Source organism: Paracoccidioides brasiliensis (assembly GCF_000150735.1).
Source record: "Paracoccidioides brasiliensis Pb18 unplaced genomic scaffold supercont2.9, whole genome shotgun sequence".
Classification (NCBI taxonomy): Eukaryota; Fungi; Ascomycota; class Eurotiomycetes; order Onygenales; family Ajellomycetaceae; genus Paracoccidioides; species Paracoccidioides brasiliensis.
Genome location: NW_011371366.1, coordinates 90,475 through 110,489, shown reverse-complemented (window position 1 = coordinate 110,489; position 20,015 = coordinate 90,475). Strand labels below are relative to the sequence as shown.

Below are 20,015 nucleotides of genomic sequence, written 5' to 3'. Positions count from 1 at the left end.
GCCATAACTGGAGTTGCATTCAGCACTCGACTGATGGCGGTCTCCCCCACAGCAAGTGAAGCAGCCTTCTTGCTCTTCCCCAGACTCTGCACCTCACCTCCATCAACTTCTCGTTTTGCTTTCTCCTCGTCGGAGAGCACTGGATAGACATCGATTCTTGCGGATCTCTTCGCCGCGCATTAGGAACACATTAAGAACGCCTGCAGTAGCCACGGCTGCGAAAGGCACTAAACGCCCTAGTATTAATTTTGTATTGGGTGCTACCCTTTTTAACCGTGGGACGACCGCATTTAGGCCTAGAGCGACGGAACAGGAGGCGGATACTGCCATAAGATATGATTTTGCAATGGTAGAATAAGATAGCGGAGTCGACTTGTTTGCGTTGGCGTTATTGATAGCGACGTTTAGAGATTGATTGGCAATTTGCCAGAGAACAGTTCCCCTTGTCTGTGTGTTTATAAGTTAGCGCAATGGTTAGAGACAAAGTGGAAGAGCTGACCAGGAGAAGAAAACATACCCCAAGGCCAGGTGTGAGCATTCCCGCAGTTACAATCAGATTTGAAAGGACGAAACATGACATGCGAAAGGGGAGAACGACAGGTTCGCCGGTGTCTAGATAGAGATAATTGTTATTAAATCCAAAGCTTCCAAAGTTCACCTTTGCCGGCACAAGTTTCTAAGACAGGGGATTTTGCCTGTATACCTGGGTGTATGGTCGAATCGACAATTTGCTTGGCGTGCCAGAGTTCAGGGGTCATGGACGGGACGTGGCCATTTTTATACAATGCAATTAGGCTTTTAGCCTTTTCCAGACCAGCCCGAGAGACAAACAACGTCCTAGATAACAATATAGGATCAGGGACCGATTACCCAGTGCCCATATTTTTTCTTTTTTTTCTTTCCTTTTTATTTTTTTTTTAAAAAAAAGGGGGGGAGGGGGGGGGGAAGAAATAAAAGAAAGCCAAAGCTTTTACCTGGGATCCGAAATTTCTGCCGCCTGCTTAACTCTACCCCAGTACGTATTGAGATCGTGCCTGGATGCAGGGAGGTCTCGATTACCAGGGATTGAAGCGGACATGGTGTGGAGTAAGGACAAGGGAGGGACTTGATCAAGACACTGCGGAAAAAGGGAAGGGAAAACGTATCTTCGAGACCAAAAAAGACGCCAAATAACAAGAGACAAGAAAATCAAGGCGAAAAAAAGTGAGAAGTGAATGAAATAAATGACAGGTTTCCAAGGTTGCTGCAGAAAAAAGAATGATACTGCGCTGCTGCGATCACCGACTGTTCTGATATAAAAGTCTTGATAGTTATGTTGAGTACTTATGGCATGGAAGTGTTTTGTGTCAGGCCTATCCGCCTTCTTACGTAATCCGCACTGTATATAACTTCCGCGTAGCTAGCGATCGCTTCATAATCAATCAAGCAATCTATCCTTCACATTTTGTTGGGGCATCGGAGGCGGTGAAGATTTATTGCCAGAAGTGGCAACGGGCGGGCCAAGTTGAATCTTATCTGATTGATAACGAAGAGAGTTAGTTGTAACGACTTAAACTAATGTAATCAATCACCTAGTGAGACAGATCATCTACTGAGAAAGGTCTCCACTATCCAATATCTTTCTAATTGAATATCACCACAACTAGATAGTAAAACCAGATAATTGCATTATAAATTATTCCCTGTATTCTGGGAGCATGTATGAATAGTATGTTCTATAACATCACATCCACTGCATTGTGGTGCTGCTTGCTTTTGTGATTGCTTATCAGACTACTTTATTATCTCTCTTTCCTTTGCAATGCCTCTTTGTATATGATTCACCCTTTCTTGAACAGTCAAGCCTTCTCCCTAGCTTATGTATGTATGACATCTTTCTCACTTTTTCTTTTACTTTGCATTTACAGTCTTCAGCTCTTTGTTTTTTCTTGTCAAAATAAAAGCATTATGCATAGCAATCTGATATCTCTTGAATAGCTGTTCCAGAGCTTGATTGATTGGACTGAGTGAACTCTGTGTATGATGCTTGAGATATTTTTTAATCTTCTCACTCTGAAGCTTCAGTTGTTATATATTATTAGATGTGGCAGTGGCTCAGAAGGCCTGAGAGCTATGTGAGATCTTTGAAGAGATTGATGTATGTATCTAAGTATTGAGCTGAAAAAAAACCTGCTTTGAATTATACAGAGCTATTTCTGTAGCTTTAAATACACTCTGAATATTCTTTTCACTCAAAGCTGCTGTATGAACTGAAGAATAGATAGTTAAAAACTCATTCTTATCAATATGATTGATGTCAAGTCTCATTTTCTTCTCAATCTTTTTTCTGTATACTTGCTTTAATGAGAAAAAACAAGCAATATCTAAAGACTGTAAGAGATAAAATAAATAAGCTGATATATAAAAAAAAAATACTCAAGTTTTGAATGTAAAACTGATCAAACTCAGAATTATTATAATTATCATATTCATCAAGAATCAAGAGTTAATATTGATTAATTATACAGACTTGAGTATGTTTATTGAACATCTCTTTAAGCTAGATCAAACTTAGCTCATCAGTTGTTCATTCATTTTCACTGATTTCAATTCTTCAGTTGTATGATAGCTCATTCTCAAATCAAGAAGTCTAATATAACTTCTTAAAAATGATCATTAAAGATAATGATCAGTCTGTTAAATTGACTCTCTCAATAATGATGATTTATTTTATATTTTTAGACTGTACAAGCTTTGAACAGAGAGTCTTCTCTGACTCAGTAATTATTTTGACTATTTCAATAATTTTTATCTAAAACTCAATTTTATCAAAGTTGTATATATTCTTCTATACAATGTTATATTTTTGAATAGTATTCTGTACAAGTTTGAATTATTCTTGAATAATCTTAAAATCTTCATATAGGACTTGTTGATGATTATACAATCAGAAAAATTAGATTTTTAACTTAGAATGATAATCAACGAATCATTTAATTCAGCTTTCATCAACAGTTTTTAAGTTAAAAGAGTTGTTTCAATTGACAAAAAGAAGATTAGCTGTTTTTCATACAGTGTTTACTTAGAGAGGCTGATCACATTCATTCATAAAGATTATTTACTAAATAAAAGATAATTTCTCAATAAAGATCAGTTTTTGATTTCTTAACTGAGAGTTCTCTCACATTGTATAGCTGTGAAGTTGATGATAAAGAATAAAATGAGAGATGTTGTACAATCTGACAGCAGCTCTAGAACTAGAAATTTGATCTTTTTTAACTACTTCAAGTGCTAGAGTAAGTCTTTCTTTCTTGTATAAAGAATTATTATCTTTAATTGCTGATATTTTAATATTTGATCAATTAAGTAGTTAAATATATTACATAGTGAAGATCTGTCTCAGTAGATGATCTGTCTTACTAGGTAATTGATTACATTAACTAGTTAGTTAGTTAACTAATAACTAGCTAACTAACTTACTTTTAAAGCTGAGTTAACTAGTTATAAAGTTTTGTATACTCTGTAAAGAGATTCTTTTTCAATTTTCATACTCTTTGAATCGAAATTGTGAGCTAATAATGAAAATTATTGTTGAATATTTACTTTTTAAAGAAAAGCATGTTTTTAACAATCAACTCTTTAAATCTTATTTGAATAGTATGAAAATTGAGAGACTGATCAATTTCAGTAAGAACTTTCAAATGAAATTATTCTTGAATTAAAATTTCAAAAATTAACTTAGTTTTAAAAAAGATATGTTATTTATAAATAATTTTGAGAAAACTTTTTAAAACTTTAACTTGTCTTTTAAAGTAAGTGAATTTGATATTAATACTGAAAAAATAATAAAGATTTTAAATATTATCTTTTTAAAGTTTTTTTAATAATTTGATAAAATTTATCTTTATAAAATATCTTTAAATTTTATATCTTGATTATTTTCACATTTAAAAAAATAATTTTTTTAAACATTTTCAATTGTAAACTTCTACTTCAAATTGATATTATTTTTTACATTAATTATCAAATTGATATATTATTCAAATGATATACTGATTGAAATAATAAATTTAATTATTCATTTTTATCTTCAAAATATAATAGTAAATTAAAAAATCAAAAATAATATATGAAGATTATATTATAAAGCTTAATATTTTAATAATTTAACGAAAATAATAAAGTTTTTAAAACTCTTCAAATATTATATACAATTAAAATAGATGTGAGTATGATTCTTCTTTTATTAAACAATAGAAAATAATATATATAAGAGTATTCAAATTTAAAATTTTAAAAATAAATAATTATATATAACTTATTACTTCAGATTCTATAATTTATTTCTATATTAAATGAACTTATTATAAGAACACTTGATATGGCTATATTATATATTAAAAGAAAGTGTAAAAAGCATCACAACTAATATTATAAGAGAGTAGAAATGTAGAGACTGCAAGTACTATGAAAAAAAGAGAATAGCAATGAATGAAAACATGAATATAGAATTGAATAATAGTTAATCATTTAATCTTTTAAAGAAATTTGAAAATTCAAAGTATTTATATAGTTATATGAATAAGTAGTAACAGATTTTATCTCTAATCTTTCATGAAATGAAGAATTGATGACATAGTGCTCTTCTATGAAATGAGAGATTAGTGATATAATGAGAAGTGCTGATCCTAAGTGCTGATTCTTGAGAAGTGTTGATTCTAAGGCACTAATTCTTAAGTGTCGATTCTTCATGAGGTGCTTTAGTAAGCAGTGTGAGGACAAGAAGCTAGTGTAAGAGATTTTGACATCACAAGTTGAGCATTTGAATATATTTTACTTTCTTAATCTAATCATTTAAAATCATAGTAAAGCATCATACATTTTGACAGCAGTTATAATATATGAAATTTGACCTGTTTTATATATCTTAACGGCTAAAAGAAGCCATCTTTCTTGATTAGAAGCTTGATCTTTTAATTTTGTCATACTTATTGATTTGGTGAAATAAATGTATTTGAATGGAGGTTACAGGAACGTGATCCATTCCGTAAGCCATGTCATGGCTCAAACTAGAATAAGATAAACAAGACAAAAGCTTCAATCCATCTATCTAACTAGGCAGCTGCGACGAGAATACTAAACTGGGGATTATGAACGAGCAGCCGAATTCATATAGGAGGTGATTGGGGATTGGAACGGATCAATAGCGGAGCGCCGAATATGGTTGAGTTTAGAGCGGATCAACCTTAATCCATATTACCAGCAACTGCGCCGTAACAAGCCACGCCGAAGGTTTGCCCCGCTGAATTTTAAACCAAGTTACTCCGTAACTAATAACTAACTAATAACTGGTTAATCTGATTGGCCACAATAAGTATAACTGACTAAATAGCTGCTACATCAACATATCTTAGAGACAACCTGTGCATCCCAGTTAAACAACAATATTCCTCACTACTGTAATACTACACCAGAACCCAAAAAGAGCACCCACACCTCTGACCCCGCAGAGTACCTACAAAGACAGACTCATCATTCACGAGTAGTCCCCTTTTCTTTCTACTCCTACTGCTCACAATGTCGCGCCATGCCAGGGTGGAAGAGGTCTCGGATTCCGATCCAGATGACATGGATCCCGCCGACTTCAGTCCCACCAATTTCGCTGCTGAAAATTCCATTATCACACCCGCCAACACTCCCGCTTCATACACCTCGAGACCGACTCCACGACCCCAGACACAAGCCCAGACACACGGCCGCCCTCCCCAATCCAACCTTATTCAACCAACCAATAGAGATGTTCCGCGCAACTACCAATGTCTGTATCCCGTGTATTTCGACAAAACCAGGTCACGGGCAGAGGGGAGGAAAGTCAACAAGAGCCTGGCTGTAGAGAATCCGCTGGCAAGAGATATCATGGATGCCGTCCAGGTGTTGGGCCTGCAGGTTGGGCTGGAGCCGGACAAGTTACACCCCAAAGATTGGGCAAACCCGGGCCGAGTGAGGGTGTTGTTGAAAATGGAAGACGGCACTCCACTAACCAATGCTGTGAAAAACAGTATGTTTTGTGTTTTCTTTTTCCTATTCAACACATTCTTTCTATATTAGTGTTTTTATTTTATTTTATTTTATTTATTTTTATTTATATTTTCATTTTTTTCTCTCTCTCTCTCTCTCTCCCTCCCTCCCTCTCCCTCCCTCTTTCAATGCAATTACTCAGCTAATCCGCTTTGCCGCTTTGATCCCTCCATAGAGCACCATCTATATATTAAAGTCGCACAGTACCTCCACGCCCACCCAATCACTGAAGAATCACCTTTCCGCCTCCGTATCCGCGGGCTCTCTGTCCCGGAAAAACCGATACCGCCGCCTGTTGCACCTCGGGGCTGGAAAATCGGAACTATCCTACCTTTTCACTCCCCAGCACTCACAGGTGGTGGCGTGAGCGATAATCCTTTCAAAGAAGCAATGTTGGAAATGCAACAACAAGGATTAGCAGGAGACATGCCTGGGCTCACCAGCGGTCCAGAACCGAAACCGAAAATGAAAAAGGAGAAGAGGAAGGGGAAGGCGTAAGATGTTGCATCAGTCAAGACATTATTGCTACTCCTTATGTGGGGACAGGTTGGTGGGAAGTGGAAGAGCCATTGAGTTACTCGATATTAAGGATGGATGGCGTTTTGTAAATAGCTGGAGCTAGAGGTGTTTTACTGGCTCGGAGCTTGGATACAGTCGACTCATCATCATGCTCTTGACATCCTCATCCCCTGACTCGAAAGCTGCATTCCTCTATGATATCATAGCCTGTATATTGTCATATTATCTTGACCCCTCCCCCTCCGAACAGGTGTACACTCTTCTCCGCAGTTCTATGATGGTCTCCGCACCAACCATCCCGTCTTTAAGAGTACGTACCACTAGGGAAAATGAATCACTTTTGTTCAAAACAGCAGCCATCTCAACAGCCACAAGCTGTGCGATGGCCCAGAACACGACGACGACGTGTCCTTGCCAGCGTTCTTGTGCAACTGCACATCCTAGAGTGTGTATGTCCGTCACTCCAGTACATGCAAATATCGATCCCCCACCCGCATATTATCATACCTTGTTATAGCAAATAGCTAGTAAATAGACCATAGTATACACAACATAACTGCGCAGAACATCATATATAACCAAAACAAAATATTCACAATGTTTAATATGTTTTTATGAGGCAATTCCTTAGGTCTATGGAGACTTTATTCGTCCCGCGGTTCCTCCCAGAGTTAGTTACCAATATCAAAAGCCGACAAAAAAAAAGAAAAGAAAAAAAGAAAAAAAAAATAGAAAGAAAAAGAAGGTAAAAAAAAAGAAAAAAAGAAAAAAGTTGTTTCGGAGTAGTTGACTAGTTAAAATGGACAGCTCGATGTTTCACCAACCGCTGCCCCTAGACATCCCACCTCTCATAATCCGCAACCCACACCTCATGCCAACTATTACATCACCCTATCTCGCTCTTCTTCCTACAGTTGCATGTAACCCTAGGTACAAGTCCCCCTGTCCTGTGCCGCTATCTAGACGGGTTGCCTGATAATCAACCCCCCCCGGCCTCTTCCGATAGCCGAATATCCTGCACCGCCACTCCCTCCTGGGGCTGAGCGGGGCTGAGTATGGCTTATCACCAACTCGCGGAGCCAAAACGGGAGCCGGACGTCGAAGATGATTTCGACAGTGGACGCTTCACCGAGGTGACTATCCCTGCAGATAGATACTCCTCTCCCGCGCCCAGTGAATTACCTCGGAAGAAACCATACCTATCCTCTGGCAAAAAAATCACCCGCTCCCGGGTCAGTAAAAGCTGTCTCACCTGCCGTCAGCGCAAGGTGAAATGCGACACCGTACGTACCTATATTCTCCTGTATTTTCCTAGTTTAGATTATTTATCCTGCTTCGCATCTGTCTTTTCCTTGCTAAGTAATTGCTAAGTAATCCTGGGTTCTCCAATTGCAGGTTCACCCCATATGCGGAACTTGTGGGAAAACGAAGTCCGCATGCCATTACAGCTCATCATCCCTGACTGACCCCTCCCAGCTGTGGCGCAACACACAAGATGACAGCCATGGAATTAAGCGACGGAGAGAGCTGATAGATCCCGTGAATCTTGGTGGTGTTTCCGCGACTGATGTGCTCTCTCCATTCAGCATTCTAAGGGAGATCCAGCGGGGCCAAGATGCCTTGCGCGAACAATATTCGGATTCGCTGCCGATAGTGGCTAGGTTGGATCAACTTATAGCGGTTGTTGAGCAGTGGGCTCGAACAAATGAGCATCAGTCTCTTGAGGAGCTCAATATATCGAGACAAAATCAAAAACATGATCCATCAAACAACGGCGATGCGGGTCCCATTCTACTGCATGCCTCAGAGTCGTGGAAACCTTCCCCAGACGCCTCGCCCCTATCTGGTCCGTCGTCAAAAGTTCGGCTAGGTCAAACAGCCCAAGCTGAAACTAGTGGGAATGATGACTTCCCTATTCCGAGTGGTTTGGAAACAGATCTCGTAGACCCCGTTGGATCGTTGAACTTGGGACATCTTAGTCTCGAAGACGGAGGAAAATCAAGGTTCGCCCACTCAGAACCTAGGAAGCGCAAAAATTAGTTGTCAGAATACAGCTAACACTTTTTATAGATACGTTGGAACCACCTATTGGGCGTATATTTCGCGAGAGGTAAAATGACATTGTATGTTACTCCATAATCTGTAACTGATTTCTGGCAATTGCAGATAACGGAACCTGATCGGCTTCTTCACCACCAATCACGACCTCACGGGCGATCACCCACTCCTAGCGATGGATATTCGTCAGTCGATGAGGATCAATTCCAGGATCCAACCTTGTCAACCAACAGTCATCGGACGAAGCTATCGCACCGTGCCCGCAATGACTCGTTCCATAGATCAGTCCCGGTTTCCACGGGTGATTCGTCTGCGTCGCAGGATAACTCAATTGAATCATGTATGCTAGAGAATGTCCCTACTAGAGCACAAAGCCGCATCTTATATAAAGGCTTTATGTCTGGGGTGCATGCGATTATCCCCGTGATGCATTCTCCTTCGATTCTCGAGAAATATCATGCGTTCTGGGATTGGTACGAAAATATGGGACAATCCGGGGAACCATGCCCTGACCCATCATTCATCCCCCTCTTATATGCCATCTGGTACGGTGGTTCCGTCACAATATCTCTGCGGATAATCCGCGACGAATTCGACATCGAAAGTCGTGCGGCATTATCAACCCCTTTCCACGATGAAGTGACCCGCTGGCTGCGCAAAATATCATTCCCCAGAAATTCCTCAATACATGGTCTCATGGCATTTCTTCTTGTGCAAACCATCTTATCCAGAGAGGAGGAGCCCCTGGCTAGCAGCCTGTTCATTAGTCTGGCTCTTCGCGTTGCGCAATCTATGGGACTGCACCGTGATCCGGCGCAGGTTGGCATATCGGCCTGCGAAGCTGAGACTCGAAGGCGCGTGTGGTGGCATATCGTCCACATGGATGGAGTTGTGGCCATGTCTAGCGGTCTCCTCCACTCGTCAGTGATGAAAATTACTGGGACGTGCGCGATACAAGCGAGGTGAAAGACACCCTTTTAGGTTCGACTAATGCTGACGAGTATGAGCGCTTGGTTAATGCCAACGAACGGAAACCGGACCGACCGAGCGATCCGACCATATGTGGTGGTGCATTCATGGTTAACGTATATTATCTTTGTGCAAGAGGGAAATATGTGATGGCTCGTTAGTTACTCTCCTCCCTTCTTGAATCACTCCATGCGACATTTGACGTACTAACCCTTCATCTGAAGAGGCGATTTGAAAGATCTTAAAGATACAGCTTGGAACCAAGCCAGTTACCCGAAAGGACATGGAAGTTTTACAGACGATCCTCATTGAACTTCAATCCAAATTGTATACAATAGTTGATAGGATTCCCGTAGTGAAATCAGTGAGGCCTTTAAGTTGCGATGGACACAGCTACCAATCGGCTCCGTCATGCTCCTCGTCATCTGCAGCCATAGGGTCGGTCAAATGTAGTCCATCGAGCGTTGGCCCCAGTTGTTTAGAGCAATATCATTCGCCCGTATTAGTTGCTTTTCACAAGTGGGCTAGAATATCACTTTCTTTATTTGTTGACAAGGTAAGTTAACAGCTATTCTCTTATAGCCATGTCTGATTATTTCACACTGACAACGCGTAGGCATTCTGTGTTGCGTATCAGCCTTTTTTGAAAAATGCCAAAAGCAAGATATGGCCTGTTGCTCGTCAGCGGTACGTAATTACATGTACCTTTGTTCTTTAGCGTCTATAATTTATCCCATGAGAATTACTAACTTAACTCAGTGCTCTTCGCCATTGCCATGGATTTATGGAGAAATTCATTCTTCTGGCCACCGATCCGGATTTCCAACCGTTCCAATGGAGCTGGCCTGGATTAGTTCTAATAACCTTGCTCAGCAGGTATAGCACTCGCTAACGCAAACTCAACTGCAGGAACCATCAACCAATGCACGCCACAATGTAAGTAAATCATCTTCTCTATATAGCAATTTATTTTGTGTGCTGACACAGTTTACAGGATCATGCTGATCGACCTCTACGAACGCCCGCAGACTGTAGAAGCCGCCAAATTCCGTGCCTTTATCGATAAAATATTCTCTCTCTCCGGTCCTGACGGCGGAGTCGTTGGCGGCGAGGACGGTATCTCGACGTCTCGACCTCTTAGAGACGGCGGTCGTGAAGCCTGGGACATGATGCGACGCCTGCGAGAGAAAGCCTGGTTGAAAGCGGGGCTTGATCCGAGCGTGCTATGGACAGAGAAAGCCCAAGCTGAAGCTCAACGCCCAATCACGAAACGTGCATCTGCTCAACTCCCCAGGGAACGTTTGGGATCAACGGTTGAAAGCTTCGCGGATAGCTATTACACCCTTATTAAGGAACCGTATGATTATAATAGCAATACTAATCAATCATCTGAACGGGAACGGGAACGAATACCGGGTGGGAAAGGAAATCGACAGAAAACGGGTTCTCTACACGGGGGTCATCCCTATTCCCAATCCCAACACATCTTCTTCTCCACCGATCAGCACGCGATAGCTACGTTTCTGCCAACACAGCCTCAGTGGCCCTATTCCCCGCCAGCACACCCACAAACGAATGATATCAACAGTCAATCATGGCCATCTTCCTCACCCTTCTCTTCTGCTTGTATCAACGACTCATCTCCATATCAGCTGCCTCCGACTCTCAGCAGCCATACTGCTAGCCCACCCGGCCACCCAAGCACCAACACCACCACCAACAATCCCGCAACCCAGGCCCTGAATTTCCCCCCTTTCACATCACCAGAAGTCGCCCCGGTATCTGACATCCTCATCCCTGTCTCCACGCCATCCGATATCAACCTTGATATCCAACCACATCAACTTCCCAATCCCTCCGCACCTACCTCATCCCTGAGATTTTCTAACCTCATCTCTAGCCCGCCGATAGAACACCACAATCTCCAATTCGACTGGGACCAGTGGGATGCAGTCTTTGGGCCGTCGTTACCCGTTGTCGATGGCTTTACGCATTTTGATACTGTTGATGTAGGCGGGGCGGGAACGGGGGAAAATGTTGGGATTGGTGGTGGTGGTAATAATGAAAATACTACGATGAGGGCAGGGTCACGGGTTTTCATAGATGAGAAAGGTTGACATGGATGAGTCATGGGGATTTTGAAGGAATCAAGCGGATGTGGCATTCTTTCCTGGACGTTGTTGGATTTTAGAGTTTTTCATATGTTAGCTTTTGTACGCAGCTAATGTCAACATGGGAAGTTACTTGTTGATGGGAAAGACATGGCATGTTATATAATTAGATTTGTATGCACATACCATATGTTAACTTTTCTGTGATGTGGTGATTACTTTGTCAGTTGTAAATATTATATTTCCAATCTTCATTTCATTAATCTTATTTAACTACATGGAAAGTTATCTTCACTTGCAATATATTATTTTATTCCAGCTAATGATTACTTGAAGGTATGAATATAACATGCAGATCAGAGATGTTTGGGTGGAGCAAAATAGAACTCACAGCTACAGAAAGAATTTTGCCAGATGAGCTTTCACTTTCTTTATATCTTCCCATTTGAGCTCTACACCTTATTGATGGCTTTTCATGAGCATGGTACAACAAAGAAAAGAGTTAAATATATATAATTAAACTAAGCTCGCTTCGTTTTGTGAGGAGTGTAGTGTGAGCAGGCGGGCATGAAAATGTATGGACAGAAGATGGACAAGGAAAGAACAGTACAGTGCGAACTACTTTAGAAATGAGAAATAAATGTGAATTTGTGTGCAACAGAGGGTGACGATGAAAAAGGACTATCATGAAGATGAAGTGAGAACTACTTGGCATCTTTTACATCCTTGTTCGTTCGGAATTGTAATTAAAGAATACAACATGGCCAGTGGGATCACTTGGTTTAGCACCCATTTAGACCTTCTCTGGGACGAGACCATGCTTCCAGATTGTGGCGTATGGGGTAATACCGTCCTCGCGGAAATCAATGAGAATGTGCCTAAGTGGAATATGATGGTGAGTAGGTATACGGTGACAATAACAAATGAAAAATAAGAGGGAAATGGAAATGAAACTTACATTCCGTTACCATTCATGGATGAACCCATGAGAACATCGTAGTTGTCGTAGTTTTTGAGGATCTTCTTGACGGCGTCTGCAGCGCCAGCCTGGAACTCCTTGATGGTTTCTTCGCTGGCACCGGTATCCTTGAGTGCTTTGTTCACATTCTTGACATATGCTGTGGATTTTCGCGAGAGTGTCGAGTCAGACTCTATTGTACCTCTATACAATATATCATATATAGGGAGGGGAGAGGCGGGGCACTTTTCGAAATGGAAATCGCGTACATTTCAGATGGGCCTTGAATTGATCTTTGCTAGGCTTGGTTTCTTTGCCAGATTCGTCTGGTTTTAGCCAATTCAGCTGGAAGGACTCCTCGATGTCATGGACCATCTCTCCGCCACCTTCTCCGCCGTACTCTTCTTCTCCGCCCTCAGCAGATGGGTTGGCACCCTCCAGTTCTGTAAACACAAGGCTTGGTTAATGAGCAGACACAGTGATGGATGAATAGGTTGGATCTGGTTTGAATAAAAACCATTGAAATGAAACAACATGGAGAGAGACACATATGTATAGTTGGTACACAACTTGACAATCCTTACGGCCAAATGGAAAAAAGCAGCCATTTGACGTAGTAGAGGACATCATCAGGAGGTAAAGTTAACTGACCGAAGTTCTCAGCTCCCTTGACATATTTCTTGCAATCGCACTCCCACAGGACACCACCAGAGACCTCGATGAGCTTCCAGGTGTCAGATATGACCTCATCGCCAGTGATGATATCCTGTTTTTGGAATGTATATATAAGGTCAGCTTTATTGTTGCACCATTACGAGAAAAGTGTTCATTATTCCCTTGCTGTTTCCTTGAAGGCAGCTAAGATAGTCGAGGAGCTGGTGAAACGGAGGATTCTGTAGAGCGGGGTAAAATGGACTGGCTGACCTTGTAGATAATCATGGTGACAGTGTTGATTGCAAGATATTTGAAGGGTTGAAAAGGGGATCAAGGGTAAATCAGGATATGGTAAATGAGAGATATATGATAAATAGCAAGTGAAGAGAAGAATGGGAAGAGATGAGGGTGTGGTCCACAATATGAGAAATTATGTCAACTACAAGGCAAAGAATTTGTTTTGATTAGTTGGGGTTTTTTCATCCAAAAAGACTCTTCCTCCTTTTTTTTCTTTTTTTCTTTTTTTCTTTTTTTCTTTTAATTTTAATTTAATTTTTTTGGGTCTGGTGGGAAAGAAAATCTACACTAGACCAGAAAGAGAACACATCACGTGGTATGAAAGCTCGCTCGTTAAAAAGTTTATCCATCCCCGACATTAAAACACCATCCAAACAGCCTCGACATCCATATATATATATATATATACCTAAACGAACAAAAAGAACAAGGATATGTCAAGAAGGTGTCATTATATGTACCCTGATTGGTTTGTTTGTTTGTTTAATTATTATACTTTGGGCCTGGATAGAACGTGGTGCTTCGATTGATATCCCTGCAGATACCAGTCAACACCGGCGGGGTTGGCACTGACGGATGGATATCTGGACGTCTGCTCCATCTTTGACAAACACAACCACCCCATCGTCCTAGTGGAGAAATGCGCAATGATGTGGATGGGTATTTCTTAAACACCAACTGTATATTTACCTAGCAAATCTTAAAATTTTCTCTCAAATTGGGTGAGAAGAGAAAAAATAAATTAAATAAAAAAAATGTCGAGTTCAAGGACTAAAATTTCCACTTTCCTTTTTCATCTAGGATCATGAATTCCTCGTCTGAGACTCTCAGCTTGAGGATATTCTTACTGCATTCCTTGCTTGGGGAGAATGGGAACAAGTCGAACAAGACCTATTAACCCGTTACAATGATCCCTGGGTGAATCAAGTCCCCAGGCTTCGACGCTCGGTGCGAGAACCTGTTCATATCAGTCTCTGGCCGGAAAAGATCTACTCCCTCTCAGTTGACAATGGGCCTAAAATCCAGGTGCCCAACGTGGTCACGCGGTGGGATTGTGTGTTGATGGAGGAGCTTTTCGACCCAAGGTTGGACCATCCCATCACCAAAACCGCGCTGGAAGCGAGGAGCAATCGCATTCTCCCCGAACGTCTTGCTCAGCGTAACAACACAAGCCCTATATTTATCCCCACTATCCCACAGATGATAGACGCATTGCTGGATCAGGATAGATATCGCCATGATCACGTGCGAGATTCTAATTTCAATATCTTAGCTAGCCAGCCGGCAGAGCATATTATGGGTTTTGTGCGATCTCTCTACCTTGAACATCCAGCCCAGCAGGAAGGTCCTCCCACATCTCACTAGTAATAATCTGTCGAGAATGGAAGCCAGGCTTGCGGGGTTCAAGCGGAGGCCAACTATTATGCTGGATAATCTAAGTGGACTGCCAGAGCCGAGTCCTTTACAATAAACAATCCCCAATAAAAGACGCGTCATGTGTCATTGTCATTGCGGCAGCGTTGTGTATATTTTCTGTATTTCTTGTATTTCATTTATTATTATTATAACAAGCATGCTTCGCTCACTACGCCTAATGTATCACTAATAATATATCAGATAGGATGAATATCAGACAGCTAGTAACTGCAATATCTTAATAAATAAAATATTTAAATATGAATATATAGTGTTATTTTTAGTTAAATTATATTCATATAGCTGTTATGAAGAAGATAATAAAATATTATATTTATTAATTTATTTTTTAAATAAATATAAATTTAAATTACTTTTTTATAATATTTATTTTTAAAATATATCTTTTATTTTCTATATATATAATTAAAAAATAGTTTTAATTATTATTTTCAATTATTATATTTAATATATTATATAATATTTTTTATCAAAAGTTTTTATCATGACTTAATTTTAAATTAAAATAATAATAATAATATAAAGTTTTAAGTTATTTATTTAACTAGTCTATAATGAAAATATTAAATTAAAAATTAAAATATAAAATAATTAAATAATTAAATATAAAAAAATTAAAAATTAAAATAAATGAATTTTTTAAAATAGATTAATTTTAATTTATAATCATATCACTGTGCAACTCATATCTCATGTGAATGTATCACATCAAAATGATAAAAACACTGAAATAATAAAAATTTTAAATCATATTCTCATTATTGCATTTTATATCAATAATTAATGACTAATCTATAATAAAAAGATTATTTATATCATTTTCAGTATATATATCATTTTTAAATCAATTTAATTTCTTTTTTATTAATGATGTAATGAGTTATTATTAATTTTTATGAGATCAACTTCAAGTCTCTATTATTTCTTATTCTGCTCTTTTTCAGCTTTATTATTTTTACATTGTTTGATTTTTCTATTGACATCTTTAATAATGAGAACTTCTTCTATTTGAATCTTATGATGAATTGTTTTAGCTCTGCAGCATTTACTGATGTTGAAAAAGTTCTCTAATTCAGTAATCTATTGCTTATTAAGTTCTGCATTGATTAGACTTGCTTTGAATATCTTGTTTAAACAATATATAAAAATAAATAATTTTAAATCAAGAGTATTTCTAATACTTTGCATGGTGTTTTCTGTAATATTAATATAACATTTCAGCTTTTGAATTGTCTTTGATGAGAATAGCTGAGAGAAAGAGATAAATATATCATTTGAATTATTTTTATCTTCATAAATCTACAGTAAAGAAGATGATAAAATTCACTGCTTAAAAGTGTCAAGAACTTGATTAGAATTCCATGTATATATGCCATATTGAGTCTATTTTGCAGCTATTGTATCAAATTTAAAGATCTGCTTTTGCATATCTGAGAGGTCTTGCGGAAATTGTTATTTTTTATACTTAACAAAATTATGACATGCAGCATAGTTGACTGCTTTTAAATGATAATGCTTATACTACTAAAATGATAAACTATTTAGAGATTGTAGCAAATGAGTGACATGTAATGAAAATTCATATAGAATTATCTTATGAAGATTTGTATATTATATGAACTTCTCAATGATATGAGATTTATGATTATTTATTAAAAGTAATTGATGACTTCTCTTCAGTCTCTTTTCTGTAGCAGTATTGAAATATTTAAGTTATTCAAATTCAATCTCATCTTTTGTAAATTCAATATCTAATATAGCAATTCTATAATTACTAAGTAAATCTGTCTGTGTATATCAATTCTTCAAATGTGTTTTGAAGGCTAAGATTATCAATAGCAGAATGATATAATTATTCATAAATACACATTCAATGACAATAATTAAATCTCTTGAAAAGAATGATGAAATGATGAAATTAGCTTTTTTAAAAACAGTTATAACTCATTCTCTATGTTCTTGTTCTTCTTGAAATTCAATCTCATTAAAGTTATATATTTACAGATGTGAAATTGATACTGCTTAAATAAAATCTGAAAATATGCAAATTATATATTAATATATTCAATATCTTTAACTGTTACTTTCTTTAAATTTATTGACTTCTGTTTCATTCTGTTATATTCATATAGATATTCAATGAATCTATAAATTCACATCTTGCTGACTTTTGAACAAGAGATAGTAGAATCTATGTGCTGATATCTAAGCATTAAATTTGCAAAATCTTCAATATGTTCAGCTATGAGAGAATAATTCTTTTTATCAAGCAGTTTAACTTATTATTTAATTACATTCTTCTGACTCTTATTTAATCTTTTGTTAATTGAAATTTTTATAGTATTCAGATTTCTTTCATTGATATGTACTCAGAGACATTGATAAGAAATCTCAAATTCTCATGACAGAGATAGTATTTTAAAATTTGTGTTTTTTTAATAATAAGTAACAGCTTTTTAAATACAGTCTTCAATATTTTTTCTTTTTATTTGATATTGTGATGAGTTATTAATTGATGAAGATGATAAAGATGATAAAATTGCAAGATTTTTATTATTTTGATATTTTTATCATTTTAATATGATATATTCACACAAGATGTAAGTTGTGCAGCAGCATGATTATTATAAATAACTCTATTACAATATTATTTTTTAATTTAAAAAGTATTTACTTTTAAATAATTAACTATATTAGAAGTTTGAAATGAATAAATAAAAAATCTATTTAATTTATTAGTAAACTAATTATTTTAATTATTATTTATTAAATTTTTATAAATTTTCTTTTATATTTTATTAATACTAAAATTATTATTGAATTTTTATTTAAAAACTATTACTACTACTATTTAAATATAAATAAATATATATTAAATTATTAATTAAATAAACTACTTCAATAAATTATAACTAGAGAATAAACTTTAATAGTATTAATTTATTATTATAGTTTAATAAGTTTTTTATATATTTTCAACTGTATTTATTTCTATTAAATTATCTGAATCTTCTTATTAACTGCTATATAAAATACTTCAATATTTCTTTCTGAAGTTAAACTTGATGATTGTTCATAAAAAGTTTTTCCTATATATATTTCTTCAGTAGATGTCATCTGTAAAATATCAATTTGTAGATTACATTTTGAACTCATTGTTATAAATTTAATGAATTAATATAACTTATTACTAAATAAGTTATATCACTAAACAAGTTGCTCTTAGTAAAATTAACTCAACTTGTTAAAATTTAATTAATTCCATAGCAATAAAATAAATATTACTTAAAATATTAAATAGTAATAAAAATATTATTTAATTTTATATAAAATAAATAATTTAATAAAATAAATAATTTAATAAAATAGATATATATTTAATTGAAGAATATAATAATAATAATAAAAGATCTAATATAAAATTAAAAAATTAATCAAAGAAGTTTTAATTTTTGAATTAGTAGTTGAAGTAGTAATAAGCTACTTTAAGAAATTGAGATTAATCTCATTTTTTAAACTGAAAGATTAAATAAAGTTTAAAGAATTAAAATTCACTGTAGATATTTACTTCTGTTATTATTTCAATATAGTTGTAGTTGAATTAACTGATTTTTACTTTGCAGTGTGAGTATGAATTTGTTCTTGCTTCTTAGCTTCAAGCTGAGTCTTTTTAGCCTCTTTAGTAAGCTGTTGAGCTTTGTGCTACTCTATCATTCTAGTTTTCTCTTTCTTATATATTTTCTAAGCTACTGCTGTTTTAACTACTTGTTATTATGACTCAATCTAAAGGCATAATGATATATAAGACAAAAGCTCAATTTATCTATCTATTAGATAGCTATGATGAGAATACTAAACTGGAAATAAGAATATGAAAATGAACAAGCAGCTGAATATATATAAATAGTTGAGAATTAGAGCAGATCAATCTTAACAACTAAATATGTTTGAGATTGAAATAGATCAACTTTAATTTATATTATTAATGAGAGTGCTATAATTATTATCTTAAACTACAGTAATTTACTTTGTTTTTAGAGCTTTAATTAAAATAATCTACTTAATAGTCTGATCAATATCAATTAAGAAGTTCTTTTTATTACAATTATAGATTTTTAATGATTTAAGATTGTATTTTTTAATTTTCTTATTCTATTATATAATTATATAGTAAAATAATTAATAAAAGTCTATAGAGAAGAATTTAATACAAGAAAATAAGCAAAAAATCAAAAAAAAAAATTAGTTGAAAATAACACTTAAAATAAGTAGAATTATTTGCTATCTTGCATTTTTAATCAATGTTATAGACATGAATTCTTTGAATTGGAGTCTTATAGTACTCAGTAAAATATTTTATTTAATGAATTTTAATAAATTCTTTAATAATTTTCACAATAAGATTTTGAATGATTTGAGATGTAGAAACAAAGCTGTGAGCTGCAAGCTTCACTATATGAAGTAAAAGCATTTGTTCTTGCTAATTTAAGTGTGTTTTTATTATATTTAAAAACTACTTCATCTTGTATAAGTTGCAAATCATTATAATAATGACATAGTATTTTCTTATTAATTCAGTGCTTTCTAGCAGTTGCAGTGTAATTTTTGATCTTTTGAGCTCTTAAATTCTTAATTGCAAGTTGAATAGCTTTTTTATTTGACATCTTGCAGCAGTGGAAGTTGAAGAATTAAATTGCAGTATGTTACACAAATGCAGCTAAATGGCTCATTTAGTGGTAAGTCACGTTACAGTACAGAGCAAGCCAATATACGCGGAATCACGTGAGGTGCAGACACCCGCTACGCCGAGCGCCAGCTGTAGCTAACGTCCGCCTCCGAGGAATCCTTAACCCAGAGGACAGTTAAGACTAGCTGGCAAAAAGGCCCAATCACACAATCCTGGACTCAGGACGAGTGCAATTCCTTAGGGGTCACTTTGATATCCCTAACTGATA

General features: G+C 36.3%; 5 protein-coding genes across 5 annotated transcripts; 3 read left to right on the top strand and 2 right to left on the bottom strand.

Moving 5' to 3' along the window:
• Window positions 1–102: 102 nt before the first annotated feature.
• PADG_12151 (uncharacterized protein) lies at window positions 103–1,078 on the bottom strand (the record flags this gene model as incomplete). The annotated part of the gene is made up of 4 exons (XM_010763986.1): window positions 103–447; window positions 518–612; window positions 704–837; window positions 975–1,078. 4 exons carry the CDS (start codon window positions 1,076–1,078, stop codon window positions 103–105), a joined length of 678 nt encoding a protein of 225 aa, XP_010762288.1.
• Window positions 1,079–5,556: 4,478 nt separating this feature from the next.
• Window positions 5,557–6,555, top strand: PADG_06570 (RNA-binding signal recognition particle subunit SEC65; the record flags this gene model as incomplete). The annotated part of the gene is made up of 2 exons (XM_010763849.1): window positions 5,557–6,037; window positions 6,233–6,555. 2 exons carry the CDS (start codon window positions 5,557–5,559, stop codon window positions 6,553–6,555), a joined length of 804 nt encoding a protein of 267 aa, XP_010762151.1.
• A 1,076-nt stretch (window positions 6,556–7,631) lies between these two features.
• Window positions 7,632–11,720, top strand: PADG_06569 (uncharacterized protein; the record flags this gene model as incomplete). Its single annotated transcript, XM_010763707.1, has 9 exons — window positions 7,632–7,859; window positions 7,972–8,579; window positions 8,647–8,686; window positions 8,743–9,453; window positions 9,540–9,719; window positions 9,857–10,159; window positions 10,220–10,290; window positions 10,363–10,479; window positions 10,598–11,720. The coding sequence occupies 9 exons, from the start codon at window positions 7,632–7,634 to the stop codon at window positions 11,718–11,720; spliced, it is 3,381 nt and encodes a 1,126-aa protein (XP_010762009.1).
• Window positions 11,721–12,507: 787 nt separating this feature from the next.
• Window positions 12,508–13,611, bottom strand: PADG_06568 (uncharacterized protein; the record flags this gene model as incomplete). The annotated part of the gene is made up of 5 exons (XM_010763848.1): window positions 12,508–12,592; window positions 12,673–12,832; window positions 12,942–13,115; window positions 13,324–13,438; window positions 13,597–13,611. The coding sequence occupies 5 exons, from the start codon at window positions 13,609–13,611 to the stop codon at window positions 12,508–12,510; spliced, it is 549 nt and encodes a 182-aa protein (XP_010762150.1).
• Window positions 13,612–14,263: 652 nt separating this feature from the next.
• PADG_06567 (uncharacterized protein) lies at window positions 14,264–14,988 on the top strand (the record flags this gene model as incomplete). The annotated part of the gene is made up of 2 exons (XM_010763706.1): window positions 14,264–14,303; window positions 14,447–14,988. The coding sequence occupies 2 exons, from the start codon at window positions 14,264–14,266 to the stop codon at window positions 14,986–14,988; spliced, it is 582 nt and encodes a 193-aa protein (XP_010762008.1).
• Window positions 14,989–20,015: the final 5,027 nt, after the last annotated feature.